This window comes from Trichogramma pretiosum, unplaced genomic scaffold (genome assembly GCF_000599845.2).
Source record: "Trichogramma pretiosum strain Unisexual culture from Peru unplaced genomic scaffold, Tpre_2.0 scaffold17, whole genome shotgun sequence".
NCBI lineage: Eukaryota > Metazoa > Arthropoda > Insecta > Hymenoptera > Trichogrammatidae > Trichogramma > Trichogramma pretiosum.
Window position 1 is genome coordinate 1,370,174 of NW_019641225.1, and position 21,728 is coordinate 1,391,901.

A 21,728-nucleotide genomic window follows, 5' to 3' on the forward strand; every position below is an offset into this window, starting at 1 on the left:
TAATACACACCCTTTTTTATAAAAAAAAAATAAACCATAAACGTAGGAGTATGTATCTTAAAATGTATATTGTAAAAGTATTTGGAAAATATTTATATTTTATATACACGATTTATGTATAGAGTGCGAAGTACTGTGCGAGAGCGACTTTTAAATATAAATAATATTATAATAAGCGATACATGTTACGTAACATGTTTGAAAGAATAATCGACGTTTCGACGTGGATGATGATAGATGATTTTTGTTGTTGTTGTTGTTGTTGTTGTTTGTCATTTATAAAGTGCATTGTGATTTGCCGCGAATCGACTGGCGAGAGCCCTATACATTATTATCATTATTATAAATGTGTACAATTAAATGTTATTATCCGAATTCATTGTAAAAATGTCTTAAATAATCGTGTGTGTGCTCTAATCTCGAGAGCGACGTAGCAGTGCGTGTATACGTGTTTCCGATAATTTTTTTTTTTTTAATCGCTCTCCCGCCCAATGCGAAATAACGATGATGCGAAGAAAGAAAAAGAAAGGAGAGGAGTTATCGAGTAGATATCATTGATTATTATTAATTATTATTTTTTAATAGGCGTGTAGTTAAAAGAACTATATAATATAATAAATGTAGATAATTATTACTATTATTACCACGATCGTCATGTACAATGTACATGATTGCGTCGAGGTCGTCGAATTAAAACAAATTTTTGTTAGTAAAATCGATCGTGTCTACCACCACTCATTACGATCCTTTTCCAATATACTCTACATCTATATGTATATCCAACATTTATCATATCTATACAGCTGCTCGTGCGAAGGAAGAAGATTGGATCGCAGCGGAGTAGTAGTAGCAGTAGAGTTTCGAGGAACTATTCTGAATATTGTCTCTGCACATGACCCGAGTGATAGCTAGCTCGAGCTTCGAGGAGCTAATAGCCGAGGGAGAGTATCTATACATATACGAAGCAGGGGTCATACTGGATATAGAATCCAGAATTATGACGAGAATTCAATTATATTTCATTCGTGGATAGTGGCGGTGGTGAGTTTCTTTATGCGCCAGACAACGACGACGACGACGATCAACTCGAATGTATAAGATTTTATCGGATGACATATCCTTAATATTACGTATTGGGACAGAGAGATGACAATCCCTTTGACACACTTATATACTTTGTATATAAATAATATACGAACTTACGTGTTATCGAAACTTCTTAGTGGATCGAACGAGAGTCACTACCAAAAATCAGGACTTAACCTGCGATGAGTCGGTCGATGTGTGTAAGAAATAAAATCCAAGAAATGAAGCCCAAGAAATGAACGAGTAATTTTGATTTTTTAAAGGGTTTGCCGCGCCGTTTTTTATGTCGACCCGGCTTACACGCGCGCATGCTGTATACAAGTGTAGTCGCAGCAGCAGCACCACCACCAGTACCACAAACTTCAGCTTGTATATGTGTGTACACAGGTGAGGCCAGTCACTCGGAGTCTCGAGTTGTATACGATATATAGGCTGTCTCCGTGCCGCCGCCTGAGAAGATTATATACAGCAGTCGGCGTTGAATCGTCTGTGCTGCAGCGCGTGCGTGTATACCGAAAAAGATACATATCATCGTCATATAGTCATCCTTCGGCAGCGAACTGCAGTCCACGACCCGCATAGAGAAGTACGTATAGACAAAAACGCACCTAGCGATAAAGGCGATATCTCGTCCAGTTTCTTCGCTTCGTTCTTTCGTTTTTATGCGATATATAACAGTTCGAGTTCTTGTGTGCGTGTGTGAATTAACCCCCCGCGGCTCGGCGACGATGTCGTAGTATGCATGTATAGTTATACGCGCGGCATCGACGTTGTTTTTGAGGTTATTTCGCGCTGCTTCCTCGATGTCATCGTTGTACGTAGATTCGCGCGAAGAAGCTTTTCTCGTCGATTTTCTCGTGCTTTTTACGCATCGTGTCGATCATTCAAGACGGGTCGTTTACAAATTTGCTCACGAATGCCACGCAGAGAGTAAACTCGAGAAAACGCGTCATATGTAAAGCGAGCAAAATATAGGTCTGTGGTTCGTGTCTGTGTGTACTTATATATAGCTTCTGCTACGCGCACATATCGCTGCTTATTATACGTACGAGAGTCGTGTTTGTGTTTTTATAAAATGTACTGTTACGTTGGCCGTTAATTCCATGTTTACTTCTTCATATTTTTTTGCGATTTACGAACGAAATTATTAATTAATCATCGTCGTCGTCGATCATCATCGCCACACCGGTGGAATTTTATGCAATGTAATTGCGCCTCCTCGCGCGCTATCTAATCGTACGCAGTTCAACTCCGTTGAATAACATTATCGTTTCCCAGCATCGCTCTGCACAGCAGCAGCTCTTGTCTTTATCAATTTTTTTTCTTTTCTCCGTGTGTGCGTGTGTCTATACCCGTTCGACTGTCATTTACTTATGTATCGTAAGCATACAGGTAAGAAGATGATGAAAAAAAAACAAGCATTGACAACACTCCATAAGGAATCCCCGTGATATCGAGCCGGTACGATTGATTTTCTTTTTTACTAACTTCCTTTTCTCTCTTTTTGCCTTCTAGGTTAATCGCTTCGACCCAAGACAGATCCAGGGTGCTACTGTGGATTTGATATAACCTTTTTTTGAGAATCGCCGAAAGTCGCCTTGCGACACAATCGCTGCACAGCAATGGAGACTAGGTGAGTTTTTAGAAATTAATAATTTTTATAATCTCTTCTTGATTTCACCCACCTATACCTACCTACCTACCTACCTTCTTTCCCAGGCTTTTTTATTTTGTTGTTGCTCACACTGTCCACTTGATATTAAAAAAAAAAAGAACAGAAATATGAATACACATGGATAGCAGTTAAATGAGTCGAGAAAGATACGGCACGACGAGTTCGTATACCAGTTCGCGTTTGTTTATTGTCACAGAGCGCGCGCGGCACTCGACGCGCATCTTATCGTGTTTTTTTCTCTCTCGATGATTTTATTTATTTTTTTTTTTTATTTTTCGTCTGTTCACTCTCTCAGGCGCTCGAATGATTCGGCTCTCGAAAGCTACATCGATCCAATTCTAATGCGTCTGTGGGTGAAATGAAAAAAGAAATAATAATACCTTGGCCTCTGTGTAAATTTTTCACACGTCGCCGTTTTCACGGTAAAAATTAATCACTCGAGTACACAACGTGGTACTGATTCGACAATTTTCTGCTTAGTACCGACTAACGGTTGCAATGAGATCGGATGACTGTGCTCTTTCTGTACATATCCTCGTTACAAAATAAGACCGTTTTGACTTGTAATTTCCTTTCTACATTTGGTTTTTTCTAATGACTCTCTCTCTCCAGCATGTATTTTCTGCCTACTTTGCACTAATTAGCTTTTTTTTCTTTCTCTTCTAATTTATTGGCTGCGAGACTCAATCTAAATTATTTTTTCTTACCAAGCATTGTTTTTTTTATTTTTTTTCCTATTTCAGCCCGCCGTAGTGCCATTCTAATGCTATCGTAACTCTTATAAAAACCAAAAAAAAAAATCGTAAAACACAGCATACATTAGATATTAAAAAAAAAAACAAAACAAAACGACCATGACGGGAGGTGCGGGGCTCGCGATATTGTCTCTGGTCAGGTTAGACGCGAGACTCTTGCTAGCCACAGGATCACGCGGAAGTCGAGTGCTGCTGCCAAGAACGGGGGGTGGTGGTGGCGGCATTCCATCGAGCCGATCCTTCCATTTTCGTACACTGTCGCAACGGACCTCGCCGCTACTCGGCGATAGGCAGGCTCACTTTAGACTCTCAAGACTCTTGAGGAGCAACAGATTTTCCATGGCCAACGATTACTCAACGTACTGTTCACTGCTTTTTTTGTCGTAAACGTATTTTTATTTGTAGATTTTGCTTTTATCTTTCTTTCTTTCTTTCTTTCCTGCTTGTGTGTCGACTAGCGAAACTAAATCTTTTTTTTTTAAATTTTTTACTCTAGTTCAAGTATTCTCGTTTAGAATTTAGAGAGCCTCTCCACAATGCTATGTTGATTTTAAAAGGTATAATAATAATAATGCAACTCGAGCTTTTCATCGTCGATATAATAAACTAACCGGATCATCTATACTTTTTAAACGGTTGAATGGTGCGTGTCGAGATGTTTTTTTTTCCCCGTGCACGGCAGCAACAACCTCGGCGATACATAAAATTTCTCTCTCTCTCGTGCGCGCGCGACAAACAAAAGCGCAACAATTTATGCATGAAGTTGCAGAAAACAATGGATCGAGTGATTGTGTGTCGAGTTCATTCGACATTCCTCGTTCAACTGCTCTCTCTCTCTCTCTCTCTCTCTCACGGCTTGACTTCGAATAGCTTTGACGAAACAAAAAAGAAAAAACAAGAAAAAGTTTATCATAGCATTTTCCATTTTTGTACCAAGAAAAATTTTTCCCTGGAAAGTGATTTTCTCGAATCGATTTTCATCTCTTTGAAACATACAACGTTGTGTTTTTTTTTCTCGAAAAGTACCGTAATAGATTGGATAAATCCGAAAAATTGTTTTTCATTAAGAACTGTCAAACTACTTAACTCGCGTTATGGTTTCCAAAATTTATCAAAAAAAAAAAAGGTACATAAAACGGCAAAAGCTCTAACTACCCCCAGTGGATTGAATTAAAACTTTTTTACTCGGCCAATCGCGCGGACTTGTAATATTTCATCGTTGTAATACGCGAGGATTTAAAAAACTTTTCCTGGGTTACGTTGCTTTTTTCCATGCTCTCTGTCTTTCTTTCCTTCTTTTTTTTCGTTACAAATTGATCGCCGATTCGCCCCAACTCTTATTTCGACTTTTTTATTCTCTTCTCTCGTGCGAAAAATACATACGGGTGCGCGCGTGCGTGTGTGTGTAGTTTTTGATCCTTGACAACCTACATACATTTTTACTGCAGCGTATAATCCGACTCTTTTCCCACTTGGCTTTTCTTCCTTCCGCGTTCTCTTTCTCTTGCTGTTTTTTTTCGTGTTATCAACATCTTTTCCCGTTGACCTATGCCGCGAGAAAACGGCACCATGGAGATTTGCGCATTGTAACCGAACGAATGTATATAGATCCCGCGAGCGCGTAAAGAAAAGAGAAAAATTGATCCAGCGTCGTCGACGTGGCGCACGCATTGTATGCACACGTCCTCTCTCTCACTCACTCTCTTTTGCCCCGTTGTATTGATCTTTTTGAATTCAGTAAGTCGAGAAATACGCACGTTTGCGCTATACGACTGCACACACAAACTCGTTTTTTTTATACTTTTCCACTCTCGATCGTACGTATTATTATTGGCCATGTGTGCACTCACTCACCCACGCACACACACACATACACGTGAAATATATCCTCTCTCGCGAGTGGTCCATTTAACTTGACCGCCCAGAGCTCGCTCGCAGCTGTATATAAGCCATTCGTGCAACTCTCCGGGTTGCAACGTATTTATTTATTTTGCGAATTGCCTTTTTTTCTGCAACCCAGTGTGCAATGCAGCAGTTGCAGTTGCAAGATGATGAGTGTTTCGCGTGTGCATTGTTCCAAACCCGTCAAAGCGAGAGAGAGAGAGAGAGAGAGAGAGAGAGAGAGAAAGGCATTCTCCGAGTCGGATAAATTCCAACTTGGAATTGATAATTGTAGCAGCAACACACGGGGTTTTCGGGGGCGGTATGCGCGATATTACTTATTCTCAAAGTGGAATTTATTCAAAGGCTATTTCTGACTCAGTGTACGCATGCATTTTGTTTGCCTTTCGTGCTTTGTGTTTGCAGAAAAAAAGAATCGTTTGACCTTTTTTTGTCACTCTTTAGACGGTTATTCGTACTGATAAAAATTTCACAACGCCCACTAATTTTTACCCTATAAAACTGTTACACACATCTCTTATCCTAAGCTCCTCCGATCCTCCTAGTAGTAGCTACATCGCACTCCGATACGTAATGATCTTCGGTCTGATTTTTCATCCTTACTTTACGCAGGTACATCCCCACGGATTTGCTGGTGGAGACCAACGTCTGCAGCCCGGATTACGACGGTGTCGTGCTCGTGTCGGGCAAGCCGCCGGGCCAGGGCGAGGAGCCCGAGCCCTTCAAATCCGTCCTCTACTGCAGCGGCCAGCTCGACTCGGGTCTGTTCGACTGCGGCGCCGTGCTGCCCATCAATTTGCCGGCCAAGCGGCTCGTCTACAGCCCCACGGGCGCCATCAATCCGGACTACGACGACGTGCGCGTGTTCAAGGAGGCCGCCGCCAAAGGTATCAAACGGTAAGTCGGACGGAGGGAGGCGCACGTATTATTATTATTATCAAAAAAGCAATGGAGAAACTTTTACAAGCGCGTCAACTTTGTTTATATCGCCTACACTGCACAACGTCAACTTATATATTCCGCGTAAAGCGATATAAACAAGGCGCGCGTTTTCCCTCGCCGCGCTCTTATATGGTAATAAAAAAAAAAAAAAGAAAGAACGAGTATACGTATGTATTATCGGCGTGGCGGGGGTGCATAATGCAGAAATAACAATGGAAAGTCACGCGCGGCACATAGAGCAGCAGCAGCAGCAGCAGCCAGGGAGAAGAAGGGAATTACCTACGTATATATACACCACATATATGGGGGGCAAAGAAGATACCGCAAATAAAAAGTAAACAAAAAATCGCATCACGCGGGAAAAGCAGCAGCGGCGGTAACGACAGCTTATCTCGCTCTGCGGCGCGGCAGGTAGTAGAGAATATATACTCACACGCGTGTGCGAGGCGTGACGGATTTCTCCTTTCCGCCGAGGCAATATATACCCTATACCGACGCGAACTTTCCGCTTTGATCGTGTGCGTTAGTCGTTATATATATACGCGTATATAATACGTATACGTAAACAGGGCGTGCAAGCTCGCAAGCTCTACACACACAAGCATAGAATTGCGCGTATCTATGTATGTAAGCGTGTGTGTGCATTAAATTTCGCTACTGTACGTGTACCCGCACCGACCGCGTCTTCTTCTTCTTCTTCTTCTTGCGGGTAAAAGGGGATGCGATGCGATTCAAAGTCTCGCGGGCTATCCTATATATTATATACATGTATCGTGTATTTCGTGCGTCGAGAGGGTTTTCTTATACATACATCGTCGTGTATTTATACACGTGAATCACGAGATAATGGAATTTTCTTATATACTCGGTACTCTCGAGAAAAGCTCGTGGCGCTGCTGCTGCTGCTGCGCTGAGTAATTTTCGCGCGCGCGCGAAAGAAAAGCGATCGTTTTTCGTTGCATGGATAACGGGCACGGATGCATACGCACGCGCAAATATAATGTCGTGTACAAACTGCAAGTATTTATACGTGCGAGTGTGTATTCGAGATTTCGAGGGAAAATTCGAGCGCGTGTTATTGCATGACTAATCCAGCATCGATGTGTACGATAATTCATGGGATAAGTATACACTCGTCGCGCGACGGAGGGCTGTACCGCCGTGATATACTCATTGTTAAAATATGTGTCGAGCTTATACATACGTACGTGGAAAAATATTGATATCGCCCGAAATTTCGGGGCGTGATTCACGTATACGCGTGCGTACCCTCCGATATTATTCGACGTTTGCGTCCAAGTTTATATGCATAGCCTCGCTGCTGTCTATGATTCTTCGATTTTTCGTATTTTCTATTTTTTTATTATTTCGTTCGGCCGTCTATTTTCGTTATAATCAAACGCGATTCTAACGCGACGCGAGGGGTGCAGAACAAAAAAAATTGTTTGAACTCACGGTCGAACGAGCGTGCAAATGTATACAGAATATATGTCAGTCAGTAATACAGTAGTATGATTTTTATTCGAAAATTAATCACTCCAACGAAGCGAAGCAACCAACAACTGCGCAAGCTCCGGAAAGGACAATCGTGCCGCAATCACGAGGAGAGCTGCGTTATTTTCTCATTTGTACATAACGCGCCTAAGTTTTTTCTTCTCTCCTTTTCTCATTGCAGAGCTCTGAAAGCAGGTGTGAAATGTCCGCTGCTCGTGCTGCTGCCCGACTCGCGCTTCGAGAATGTGGAATTAGTTACTCTGCTCGGCGCCCTCGAGGCTCTCTACGTGGTAAGTAAAATCTCTCACTCGCTCTCATTTTCTCTCTTAGCTTTTTACTCTTGTTGCTCTTTCCTCCGTGAAGTAGTTGTAGTAGATACCCGAAATCTTGTGCGGTAACTGCAATTTTCTCTCTGGCATTAAACTGTTGTCTCTCTCTCTCTACTCTGCTCTGTGTGTATGTTCCGCGCGTCGACGCGTGCAATGCAATCACTGCCACACGCTATATACCGGGGGCGGCAAAGTAATACTTTCGAGAGACATCGTCCTTCTTGTGCCCTCGTGCTATTTTCTTTTTTTCTTTTCGTTGTTTTTACTCGGGTGAAAATTGCCACTTGGAGTCGCAGACGAACACGCCCACGTCAGGGATGACTAAATTACTTACATCATCGCGTCGAGTTCTTACCAGAGATAAAAAGAAAGACATAGAGAGAGATTGCAAAAGTACATTCACCCATTCCGGACCACGACATTAACGAAAATTCCCAACGTACACACATACTTGTCATCGATAATATAAAGAAAAGGCAAGGATAAGAGGAGGAAATAACTAAAAGGCCAAGGGTCGTAACGGGGGTGAGCTTATATAATAGCACGTTTGACCGGCTAAATTTTGTCGAACGAGACACTAATCAAATACCGTCATAGAGGAACTTTTTGCCTCTCTCTCTCTATCTCGCTGTATCATCACCACGAGCCTCCGAATATTTTTCCCCTCCTCCTCGAAGCAGCGCAGAGCTCCGCACAACCTCATACACTCGGCTCGTTTGATCGATTTATCGGTGCCGTATTATGTACACGTTATGCACACTCCACATACTCGCATATACACACCGTGCCTCCTGCGAATTTTGCCGAAAACTTTGTCTTCCGTTATGTAAGCACACTATACACACGCGCGAATGGCACGTACAGCATCGGATGATATACATAAACGATGTGTACAACGAGGCATGTCCGCGTAGCGAGGCATTTAATTTCTTTCTTCTTCCGGTGGGGAGAGGGATTATACGCGCGTATATAATGCCAGAGGAAGAGAGGTACCGACCTAATTAGCGAAATTTCACGGGCCTTCTTTTGCTTCTACGGAGTGTGTACTGCAGTAGCAGTAGCAGCAGCAGTCTCGATGCCTGAGAGGCAACCGGATAGATATTCGGCACTCTTGAGATGCTTAGCATCGATTGAATTCTCGACTTGCCCTCGGCTGCTTCTACTTGGGATGAGTATGATGTACGAGAGAACGAGCTAGAGGCGGACTTGCGTTGCGTTGTTCGCTGTATGTATGTACGAAGGGGGGGCCGTTGTTGTTGTTCACTTTCAACTGGTGGTGATTGACACAAAAATCGAAACGCGTAAACATTTTCTCGGCAGCGCTGCAGAATATATTTCGAGGTTGAAAAAAGAAAAAAATATACCTATAGAGATGACTCGCGCTGAAAGAAGAAAATACCGAATTTTCCTCTTTACTTTTCTTTTTCTCTCTTTTTTTTTTTTTATTCCGATTTTCGACGCCCTTTCAGGCCCTCGCAAGCTGAAGTCTACCGCTGCTGCTCGCTGCACACACAAAAAAGCGCGCAAGCAGAATTTTAAAGGCTCCGCGCGCCGCACCACCCGAGAGCACCGAGGAAAGGATTTGAATTCGGAAAGCGAAGGCCTGACAAATAGTAACGGACGTCTGGGTGTTGGTGTGTCTGTGTGTGTGTGTTCTTTGTAAAAGATAGCGCGCGCGAGGGCATGTCATTCAGTTTGAAAAAGTCGAATCACACTTATTCGTCTAGCTCTAGATCCAACTCTGTGTGTGTCTCGTATGTATAGCTAACAGATGGTGCTGTTTTCAAACACCCAAGCGCCATTGATTTACGCCTCTATATACGTATAACACACGTAGGGTATACGTGTCGCGCTGCGCTGCACTTTGCAGAGAGAGAGAGAGGAAAACTTTTAGCCCGCAGTAGTGCAAAACTCCGGAGGGCCAAGATCGAATAAGAGAGCGAGCGAGAGAGAATATGGAATGTTCAAAAGATTGGACCGAGCGAGCGAGCGAGGACAGGATTGATTATTTTTGGCCCTCGCGCGCACAGAGAGGACTCGGTTGAAAAAAATCCCTTACGACTTTTATTTGGAAAATTGACGTGCTATATTTTTTCTACTACTGCTCCCAACCGTGGGTACTTTTTTTTTTCAATTTTTTTTTTATATCCGCTGCTGTGCTGCGCGCGAGTGACTAAACTGAAATTTCGACTAATTGCCATATCCCGCACCGAAATTCGTGCGCACGCGGGTAAAATGTGCAAACTCCCGGCAACTTGTCCTACGGTTAGCAACGCGCGGGCCAAAACTTTTGACGATTCAAACTCTCTCTCTCTCTTTTCTCTGTGTCGCTTTATTAAATGCACACGCGCGTATACCTATATAACGTACAGCTATGGCGAATGCGGAATGTATATATACGCAGGAAAAGAGCGAGAGTACACATAATTCGAATCATCCCCCGTAATCTACTTAAAATAAGCAACTTTCCAAATGTTATCTCTCTCTCTTTCTCTCTCTTCCTCTCTATCTCTGTGTATATAATGAATATATAAAGCTCTGATGTCTCATGGCTCGTCCTCTCTCTTTTTGCCTCTCTTTTCCATGCTGCTGCTGCTTGTGCTGCTGCTGTAGCCCCTGGAGGTACGCGAAATCAGTGCGGAACGCACCCACAAGGCCAAGCGCCTCGGTGTCTGGAGCCCGATCTGCGCCACGAAGCTTCAGGGCGTCGTGAAGCTCGCCCAGGCCCTCGAGAGCGGCAGATACGTCGCTCGTGACATCGGTGAGTAAATATATATGTCTACTATGTACAAATCAAATATTGCGTTTATATATATTGCGAGATTCGCTTTTGAGACCAGGTGTGTGTGTGTGTGTTGGTTTATTTATTGCATTTTGCTCACTTTGTGTGTACGTTTAAATGTAATTCGAAAACTTTTATATCGGCAATTTCGTAGCAAATAATCGATCGAACGTTTCATCTCTCTCTCTTCGCGTGTTTTAAAAGCACAACGACGCGAGATCTATCTAAGTGCAGTTTCTGGATTTACCCCGGTAGAGCAGCAGCAGCGGCAGCAGTCGCGAGAAATACGAGAAAATCGTTTTGTCAAAGTCGCGCGGCAGCGGCGGCGCTTATCGCTCTCTGCGGGGAGAACCGCGTCGTATAAAGCTGCAGCTGCAGTTCAGCACTGCCACGACGAAAGCTTTTCGTATACGACGTTTTATCGTGCACAGAGAGAGGAGAGTGTACGAGCGAGAATAACCCGACCGAAAATGACGAAACGTCGGAAAAAATGTTCGATCTATACGATTAATAATTTTCTTCGCGTGCTGCTCTTTTCTCTCTGCTTTTCATCAGCGATTGCGTGGATGTGCGCGCGCGTAAAACCCGTGCACGGCAGAGACTGAATTAATCGTGTTCGCTCGGTGTGTCAAATTTTTTTTCAGCTTCTCATAACATGACTATCGATTAAACGTCTGTTGCGGTGTGTATGTGTGTACGTAAGGGGGAAAAAATGATTAATAGTGCGCGGCAGTATGAATGAAATGAAATTAATGATCGATCTTAAATAATGCCGTCTTTGGGGCTAAAAATGAATGGTTCTTGCTGCCTGCACGGCAAAATCACCTTAGCGCAGCGAATAAATTGCCGATTCCGACATTTTTTCAAAAAAAAAAAAAAACTACTCTTTATCTCGCAGGTGGCGCCGACCCGGAGCGCATGGCCGCGCCCCGCGTCGAGGAGTACCTGCGCCAGCTCTTCCACGGCTCGCGCGTCTCCGTCCAGTCGATCTGCGACGAGCCGACCCTGCTCAAGGAGTACCCGTGCCTGGCCGCGGTCAATCGTGGCGCTTCCGTCACGCCCCGGCATCAGGCGCGTGTCATCTTTCTGACCTACGAGCCGCAGGACCCGAGCTGCGTCCTCGAGACTGTGATGCTCGTGGGCAAGGGCGTGACCTACGACACGGGCGGCAACGACATCAAGACCGACGGCCACATGGCCGGCATGAGCCGCGACAAGTGCGGCGCCGCCGCCGCGGCTGGTTTCATGCAGGTAATGGATTTATTTTTCTGTGCGCGCGCGCGCGCGCCTTGTTGTGTTGTGTGCGGAAATTCGGGGTAAAAAGTGGGTAAACGAATTTTCGTGTTAAAAATATCACGAGGGAAATATAGAATTACGTTTTCATTCTCTCGCGTATATGAAAACTAAAAAATTTAATTATCCCAGAACATTTTTTTTTAAAAAATCCGCACACGAAAACAATTACAACGCATGCATTTTTATACTTTTTTATTTTCACGTCGCTAACGTTATTTAAAAAAAAAAAAAAAACAAACAGGTCGTGAACGTGCTGCAGCCGCCCACCGTCAAGGTGGTGGTGGCCCTGGGCGTGGTGCGCAACAGCTGCGGCGAGAACGCCTACGTCTCGGACGAGGTGATCACCGCGCGCTCCGGCGCTAGGGTGCGCGTCACCAACACCGACGCGGAGGGCCGCATGGCCATGGCCGACATCCTCTACCACGTCAAGGAGATGGCCCTGTGCTCGGTGAATCCGCACATCTTCACCATCGCCACTCTGACCGGACACGCCGTCAAGTCGGCCGGCAGCGGATACTCGGTAATATATATATCATCACAACGTTATATAATAATAACAAAGTTTCGACTCTTTTCTCATTTTGGCCTTCTTACGCGGTAGTTTTTTCTTTCTCCCTCTTCTTTTTTGAAGTTTGTCAAACTCAAACAATAATTAAATTCTTGTCCGATTTTTTCTCCCTCTGCATCTGCTTCTCTCCGTCTCTCTCCCTCATGGAAATTTTTAATTGCTTCTGAGCCGCTTCTCGTTCGACTCGCCGTTTTTTTTTTCATCTTCTCCTATATACGCGTACGTCGAATCCACGCGCGCGTTTATACGAAATCGACAGAAAGCTTCGGCATGAGCTTTCCCCCCGAAATCGCGAAGAATCTTTCTCGTTAGAGACCCCGGCAGCGCGTCGTCGTCGCTTATATAGACACACGCTCTCGTCCGGGGGCTTGAAATTTTCTTCTCCAGCTTATATACGAGGAGAACACAGAGAGAGAGAGAAGCAGATGATTAGCAGAAAAAGTTTCCAAAGTAGCGAGTGAGAGGGTATAGACGTCATCGCGGGATGGTGGCGCGCGCGCGTTTCAGCGTAAAAGAGTGAGTGAGCGAGCGAGCGAGAGACCGACTGAAAGATCGCTCGGCTGCAACCTCTTTCGCTACTTTTAATAATGGCTCGCGATATTTCATTTCCTTCCCGTTCTCTCTTCTCGTTCTCTCTCTCTTTTTTACTTTTTTTTTCTCTATTTGCCGGAGTTTAATCATCTCTGGGACAAATGCCCTTAATTCCTTTCCTCTTTCCCGACACTTTTTATCCGTTTAACTTGTACATTCATCCTCTCTCTCTCTGCTGCTGCTACTGCTGTAGTTGGGGCTTCTCTCTACACATGTAGCCCATCAACCTACTACCTAATTGAAATTGAGCAAATTAATCCCCCACTCGATGGCGACAAGAATCGATTCTTTCCCCCCAACGCGCATACTATGTATATAACACCGTGAGATTGACCGATGACACTTGTCTCTTTCTCTCTACCGCAGATCGCCATGGACAACTCGGTGGCCCGATCGATATCCAACGCCTACAAGCTGCAGGCCTGCGGCGAGGTGATGGGCGACCCGTTCGAGGTCTCGGTGCTGCGCAAGGACGACTTCACGAACTACAAGGGCAAGTGCGAGGGCGACGACGTGCTGCAGACTCAGGGCCGCGGCGCCAGCACCGCCGGACAGCGCGGCCACCAGGGCGCCTGCGCCTTCCTCGTCCTCGCCTCCGGACTCGACAAGGTAATTGATCGAATTTATTTACGAGTTTCGTTTGGTCATTTTGATTTATTCGATGGCTATTTGTCGAAGAGCTTTGAGCTTCCACACACCTGTATATAATACCTTTTTCCCGCACGAACAGCGGAGCAGTGTACCCCCTTGTGCGATGTGTATTTATATTTATACACGGAAAACAAGAGAAATCTATCGTTTCAAGCTCGCGGCTCTCTCCCTCTCTTTAGCGCAATAATTATTTGTGCATCGATTAAAATGGGATTTTTAAGCGCGAACGCCGCCGCTTACAGCAACACGAGTGTACAACGACGAACTCGCGCACTCGTGTAATAAATAATCCGTTCGAACTCGCGAAGGGCGAGAGGCGCAACACACGGTATTTAATAGCTCTCCGCGAAAGGGGGCAATTAAACGTTTCTCTCGGCTCGGATGCGCGATGATTGTAAACTCGATCGATTTTATACATCCTCTACTCAGGATTTTATACCTTTTTCGGAGTCGGTACTCGTCGACGTTGACAAGATACAGAGCTGCTTATCGCTTGTATACCGTAATGGCCTTTTGGGCCACGAGAGGCGCGCGACGCTTTAATTTCTATTTTCAACATCGTTGTCGCGTGCTGCTGTTGTATGCGATGAATTTCGGCCGCCGACATTGTTTGCGCTTGTCTCGCTCTACGTAATAACACAACAAACAATCCACGCGCTGCTGCTGCTGTCACCGATGGTAATACACGTGTTACTCTCGCGCCTGGCCGGGAAAAGGGGGCTATAATATATCCGACAAGCGCCCCCGTCTTTTCGCGCGCGAGATTTTCGTAATTAAATCTCTCTTCTTCTTTCGTCTTCTTTTTTTTTTTGTAAGTATAATCAATCATTAAAACGCAACACGCGAGAGATATTTACGCGAGAAACAATAAGTCTTTTTTGCGCGCGCGAGCTTGCAAGCTCGAGGAGCAGCAGCAGCAGCAGCAGCAGCTTCCCCCGAAAACTCACGGAACTTTTTCCATTTTTCTTCGCTCCACTTATTACTTTTAACTTGAGGGGGGCACCCCAGCGCAGCAGCAGCAGCATGGCTCGCTGGATCGGAGCTTTCACACACACACACACAATCTTTTTTCTCGGTCCGCGGAGCTTTTCCTCCTCCTCCCGCTCCGAAGCTTTCGCGTAGAGTAAGAAGGCTCGCGCTCGAGATGATGCATGGGCTACCACTGCTACTGCAGCTCTTCTCTCTACTCCCAGGATGTAAGAGTTGGAAGAGTTGTAAGCGTAGGACGACGACGACGACGACTCTTCGTCGCGCATATATATCGCGCGCATTACTTCGAATTTACGTCGGGTTACGAGAAAATCTCGCTATGCGCACGAGCAGCGGCAATTTTTTTTAAAGCCAAAGAATTACTTTTTGGTGATATACTGCACGACTTGACGGATATCGCCGTTCACAAATTGGATCTCGGCTAAGTGTTACGGTAAATCCTGATTCTCCTTCGGGACTCAAGCTCTGCTGAAATCCATCTCTCCCGTCTCCGTCCTCGAATTCCAGCTTATTATTTTTTTTTTACGCAGTAACAGGAGTAAAACTTCTTTTTTTTTTTTAATTACTTTCCGCAGCACGGCAAAGCGTCCGAGAAGCCACTGAGGTACAGTCACTTGGACATCGCGGCGAGCGCGGGCGATCTGCCCGACGCGCCGACCGGCGCACCGATCTTGGCCTTGGCCAATCGTTTCCTCACCAACGAATTCAAGGCTTTGAAAACCGAGGAATAAATAATAAAAATGATAAAAAAAAACAGAAAAGAAATACAGTTAAAGTCCATTTGTTATTGAATATATTTTAATATTTCACTTGAATAAAGTTTTGTTCATAAAAAAAAAAACATTATGATGATCTTTGAGAACCTTACCCACTCCCAACTCCCTCATTTGTTCCTCCTTTCGCAGCACGGCCTGTACAGCTGCGCGCCGATCAAGTACACGCACATCGACATGGCCGGCCAGGCGCTCTACCCGCAGTGCAGCAAGCCCTACGAGGGCAGCCCCGTGCTCGGTCTGGCCTACTGCTGCCTCATCCAGGGCAAGTGCCTGACCGTCAGCCAGACCAAGACCGCCTCGACCAAGATCCTCTGCAAGCCGGTGACGTGCTCGCCCTCGACCACGGCTCGACCTTGCCGTACCGACAACAACAGTAATGAGAAATCGTCGTGCGAGGGTAGCCAAGAGTGTCGCTTGGAGGTTTACGCGGCTTCGGAAAGTTGTTAGAAAAAAAAACACAACGAATCGAAACGACGTAAGAGAAAAGATTATGATTGTTTTTTTTTTAATTAAAAACATGATGTCTGTTCCGATGCAGCGATATTACGTTTTATATTGAAATGGCATTTTTCTCTCCTTTACCTTTAGTTCGGCGCGTGACCGACAACACATGCCATGTGCAATGAACATCGTTCCATTTCCAATTTGTGCGCGAGTTCTTCCCTGCGATTGATGCGCTCCAGTCACGAATGCCTCCGCGTAATGACAGCTACTTCGAAATTTAGTCCTTGTTTACCCGCAGCCACGAATATATCGCTCGCTGTCTCCTTGATGATGACTTTTTTTTCTTTTAAACGATGATGAAATGCCTCGTTTTGCGGTTGACCTTTGAAATTCAGAGACTGTGATCGATAGATTTATTTTTGTAAAGTTTTCAAAGCATTTCGATGTGGTAGAGAAAAACAATTCAAAGTTCATTATTTCAAAGACTTTCTACGTTGTTACACGAAAATACATTGACCTCGAGTCTTTTCTTATAATTATTATATTACATTTCTCTTATTTATTCATAGCTTTAAGTATTCGATTTTAATCGATTCGAATTTTTCTTACCAACTGGGCTCACAAAGTAACTACATGAACCTCAATTGGTACGAATCGGTTGGTAAGGTCGATTCATGTTTAGCCAACGAACAATTACACGAATATAAGTGGATTTAGTGGCATTATTAAATTTAAACAATTAAAAGCTGCTGGTGGTTGATTTTTTAAAGACAATACAATACAATTAAAGCTCTTAAATATAACGATTCAAAAATGCGTTATTTTACTTTTGATAACACACTGTTGGTAATGTAGAAATTTCGATGGTAAAAATGCGACCTACTTACTTATATCTGATCATGATAACAGCGTTACTCTTGAACATTTTCGAAATTCGTTTTTCTTTCAATATGAAGATCGAAAATTAGTTTAAGTTATTGAAATGATAGTTAATTGTTCTATCTTTTTGTTATACCGCCATGTGTAATACCTTTGATTATTTCTTGGATTAAGGACTCGAACAGTCGAAGTGCAAAAAGCAAAGAAAAAATCGACTATCATCATCAAGAACGACTGTGAATTGGGCCTATGTTAATAAGTAACCTTGAAGTTTCTCGAAAAAACGATATAAGCTTTTAGGTAAGTTTAGTTTAGGGGCATACAGAATAAAAATAGCATCTAAGTGCATCATAGATCTGATTCTTTGCACCCTGTCTGATTAAACAACCCAATCATTGAATTATTTTTTCTCCAAGCTTCCACCGAATCGACCAGAAACATCGCGAACCGACAATATACACCCGAAGCGCATAGTCTTATATCACCAAATGGTGCATAATAAAATTTACCTTGCGCGAGTACGTTAAACCTCCCATTTACGTAAGGATAAAGCCAGTGTACGGTTTATTCAATCATTTTTTTCTCTCCATCCTCTATTATATCTTGAATTTGAACAATTTTGAGGTCAACAGGAAAAAGAAAGTCACACCGGCGAACTTGTCGCTTCGAGTTCAAGGAAACGATTAATAACAATATCATAGGCGACGTTGTATAATTGAACGATCGCGTGTGTCTCATCGATGCATAATGCTGTATATGAAATAAAAAACGAATTTGCATTCGGTAAATCGAAATTGATGCGGATTTTCGTATCGATTTCGGTTGACGTGTGTGTGCGTGCGAGGGACACTTGACGTAGAAATGTGCCACGACACACTGGATGCATCCATTCGTGAAATCTATCGCGATGTACTATACAAAAGTTCATCACCCAATGTCTTTCTCGCTCTCTCTCTCTCTCTCTCTCTCTCTCTCTCTATTGTCGACCATGTGTGCGTGCGAGCGCATAGGTTGACATTTCCACGCCACAGCGCAAAAAAAAACCAACATCTGCCTATTAAATCGCTTTCTTTTGCAGTATCACCTTTTATATAATACGCATAGCACAATGAGCCTCTCGGCAAGTAATACCTTCCGATGTATATAGCGATGTCAGTTCGACGTCAAGACAGAAAGAGAGAGAGATACGCATTTTCTCTCCAATATATATATATAAGAGAGAGACGTGCAATCGATCGTTAAGTATATAAAAATCAAAAACTCGCCACATGCAACACAGTAGCCCCTCTAAAAAAGAAACAAAAGATCGAGTTTCGATTTCGGCCGATGTGCTGCGTCCGTCCCCACTTCCTGCGTGCCGGACACGCGCTGGTCAATCTAGATACGTGCGTATTTTTTTTCCATATACGCATATATACGTATGTATATATAACATGTAGGCTCGCTCGGGGGCGCAAAAAACTCACGCGTAGGTAGCACATACCGAAAATCTGGAAAAAAGGCCATCCGCCCGCGCGCGCGCGCCTCGTCGTGTGCAGCGCTTCGCTCTCTCTCTTCGTCTTTTTTTTCTTCTTCTTCTCTCCTCTTCATCGGTCGCGTGCGGTGTATTAAGTATCCTATACGCAGACACATACATCAGGCGCTTGTGTTTGTGTGCGAGGGAGGCCAAGACACCGACCTTTTTCCGAATAATCGGTCCGAACGAGCTAAGCGCGCGATCGCCTCTACTTATACACATAGACATACCGCCGGAAATGCCAATGAGGGTGGTTGAGAGAATTAGGGATAACGCGTACAAAAATCTCTACGCGATGAATCAGAGAGTTGATATTTTACTGCTATGGCCGGCTGCAATTATGTGTGTGTGTGCGCGCTAAGATATCTACGATACAGCAGCAGCAGTCATGCAGCTAGTGAGGATATGTTGTAACCCAAGCACTTTCGTATACGCAGATGGAATGTATGTATGTGGATACCGATTTACTCTGTCCAGCTGAAAATTCGTAACGGTGAATTTTCGAGACATCGTGCATTTTTCGTTGCATTTTCGTTGTATTTTCAATTTACTTTTGGCATTATTAATTTATTATACTCTATAAAAAAATGATGCGAAGCTGTTTTAAATTCGCATTGATACGAGCAAAGGAATCAATCATCTTGTCTTATTACGATTGCAGCTCAACGCAAAATATGAAGGGTGCACGGCGATATATTATGAAGATTGATTTGAAACAAGCAGTATGGTTTCTTTGCCACAAAAATATGTATTGTTTTATTATCGAAATTGACAATGCTTTCAAGTTCAAGCTATTTTCAGTAACATAATATTGGAGTTCATAATATCGTGTCAAACATACACGTCAGGGCTTTTGACTCTATTTAACATAGACATTTTATAAATTTATTCGGTCGTTGTATGTGAGCGATGCGCCACACCTAGGTGGTTTTCGAGATTTCTTTTTCGTCCGAATATCTTTCCGCACAACTTGCAAGCATGTTCGATACTATTATGTGACGATTTGACATGTTTATGTAAACCAGATCGATTGGTGTATCTTTTTTCACAAAAATCACATCCGTAGGTCACACCATTATGTATTGCATTGACGTGGACTCGAAGAGTACTCTTACGTGTAAATATCTTTTTGCATATATCGCACGCGTGAGTAATTTTATTATGCACTGAATCTATGTGTTGTTGGAGATCACCCTTTGTCAGGTATTTCTTTTCGCATACATCACATTTGTACTTTTTCTGACCATTGTGCATATCTACATGAATTTTGAGACTAACTTTATGTTTGAATGTCTTTTTGCATATTTCACATGCGTGAGTAATGTTATTATGCACCGAATCAATGTGTATTTGGAGATTCTTCTTTTGCGTGAATTTCTTTCCGCATATTTCGCATGCGTGAGTGATTTTATTATGCACTGAATCGATGTGTACTTTGAGAGACTTTTTGTGGGCATATGTCTTCCCGCATATATCGCAAGTGTGGGTGATACGATCATGTGTCGAGTCGATGTGTTTTTTGCTTCCGCATTCATAGATTAACTTTTTTTCAACTCTTCTGTTTTGGTTGGGCTCGCTGAGTCCATTTGTTGGATCTTCGTCGAAAGATTCTTTTTTTACTACATCTGCAGTTTCTACTTTAATCATATTAAGAGTATGATAATCGTAGCAATACTTTATGCCTTGCAAGTAATTTTGAGAATGATCCTCCATTTTCTTGACTGCTAGTAAATTCAAGATAGGCTTCTGTTCTCTGCATTCCAATTCGATTCGCAGGTCGGCAACTTCATTTTCTTGATTTCCGTCACATTTTCGAAGCGCTTGAGTCTATAATAAAATTTAATTTATGTAAAAATATTTATTTAGAAAACTAAAATGCCATGGTCCCATAAAATTTTCAACACTTACTGAATTTTCCCGCAGATGCCTCAAGGATTGAAAATCTCTAGCAGCTGGCGTCTCGTCAATTACTTCATAATCAATCTCATTGAAAGACTCTTCACAAGGCTCTTTTTTCACTCTAAAAAATTTTCAGTGAGATTAAGGATTATGTTGAAATATTTTCATTCTTTCATTTTCATACAATAAAATTTACCTGACACTGTATAAACCACTTGGCTCCATCATTCTCAAATAATATTTTGTGAACGACTAATCTTTCTGTACAAGTAATGTTACGCGCCAAGCGAACTCCAGTTCCATAATATTTACATATCGATAAGTAGGGGAAACTCATGCGAACAGAGTGTATACAATTGACGAGGTAAATTGATTGATCTCGTTCGTGAATAATAATCATCATTAAATAAATAATATTTTACGGCAAAAAACTTAAATTTTCTTAAATTATCCTTCCAAGATAGAGCTAGTGCCATAAAAAATTGTACGAGCTATATTATGGACTTCACTTCGAAATGAAGTTTGAATGAAAAATTGAATAGTCAACTCTCGTGTTATATCAGGAACAATTTTTAATACGATTTAATGTACCCCACGTTCGATTACCAAAAATTCACACTTCAGAAAACACAATTTTAAACTTGTCATTAGAAGTAGCTTCAAACTTCGTCAAAATCACGAGCGCCTTTCATTTCTTATTTTACTTTTTCAGCGCAACCTGACAAAAGTGAAGTATGTTTCGTCGGACTGACATTACCTTTTACCTGACAATTTAACAGTTTCACCCCTTTTCCCGGCATATTCGACGTCAAAAAGCTTCGATCTCTATTTTTTTCCCCCTATAACTTCCCATGCAACGCGTTCTTCACCCTATTAAAAAAATATGTATCTCCAGTCTTTTCGAAGTAAATGAAGTAAACTCAGCCGTTTGACTTTTCGCTCGAAACAGCTTCGAAGTGAAAACTTCAAAGCTTCTCCCTCCGGATCGAAGTGTACGTATCGTCACAAAGTGACACTTAAGGTCGAAGCAAAAAAGACGCTTACACTCGAAGTTGCACTGCTCTTTGAAATATAATTTTCGATCGAAATAAATAAAACGAAGTATCAAATTACGAATAAAATATAGCGATCGTGAAGCAACGATGACACGGCA

The 21,728-nt window shown here is 43.0% G+C and overlaps 2 protein-coding genes across 4 annotated transcripts; one reads left to right on the forward strand and one right to left on the reverse strand.

The window, feature by feature from the left end:
• Positions 1–1,460: 1,460 nt before the first annotated feature.
• On the forward strand, positions 1,461–15,802 carry LOC106649178 (putative aminopeptidase W07G4.4). 3 transcript variants are annotated; one of them, XM_014366460.2, is made up of 10 exons: positions 1,461–1,672; positions 2,602–2,719; positions 3,505–3,875; positions 6,031–6,315; positions 8,036–8,144; positions 10,797–10,944; positions 11,864–12,216; positions 12,503–12,781; positions 13,787–14,029; positions 15,637–15,802. In XM_014366460.2, exons 3-10 carry the CDS (start codon positions 3,616–3,618, stop codon positions 15,790–15,792), a joined length of 1,833 nt encoding a protein of 610 aa, XP_014221946.1. In that variant the 5' UTR covers positions 1,461–1,672; positions 2,602–2,719; positions 3,505–3,615; the 3' UTR covers positions 15,793–15,802. The 3 variants fall into 3 exon arrangements, with proteins under 3 accessions (XP_014221946.1, XP_014221948.1, XP_014221947.1); XM_014366461.2 differs by lacking the exon at positions 1,461–1,672 and adding an exon at positions 1,833–2,478; XM_014366462.2 differs by lacking the exon at positions 3,505–3,875 and having other exon boundaries at positions 1,463–1,672.
• A 3,608-nt stretch (positions 15,803–19,410) lies between these two features.
• LOC106649245 (zinc finger imprinted 3-like) lies at positions 19,411–20,945 on the reverse strand. The gene is made up of 3 exons (XM_014366549.2): positions 20,772–20,945; positions 20,585–20,696; positions 19,411–20,503 (listed from the first exon to the last, which is right to left on the reverse strand). The coding sequence occupies exons 1-3, from the start codon at positions 20,801–20,803 to the stop codon at positions 19,562–19,564; spliced, it is 1,086 nt and encodes a 361-aa protein (XP_014222035.1). The 5' UTR covers positions 20,804–20,945; the 3' UTR covers positions 19,411–19,561.
• Positions 20,946–21,728: the final 783 nt, after the last annotated feature.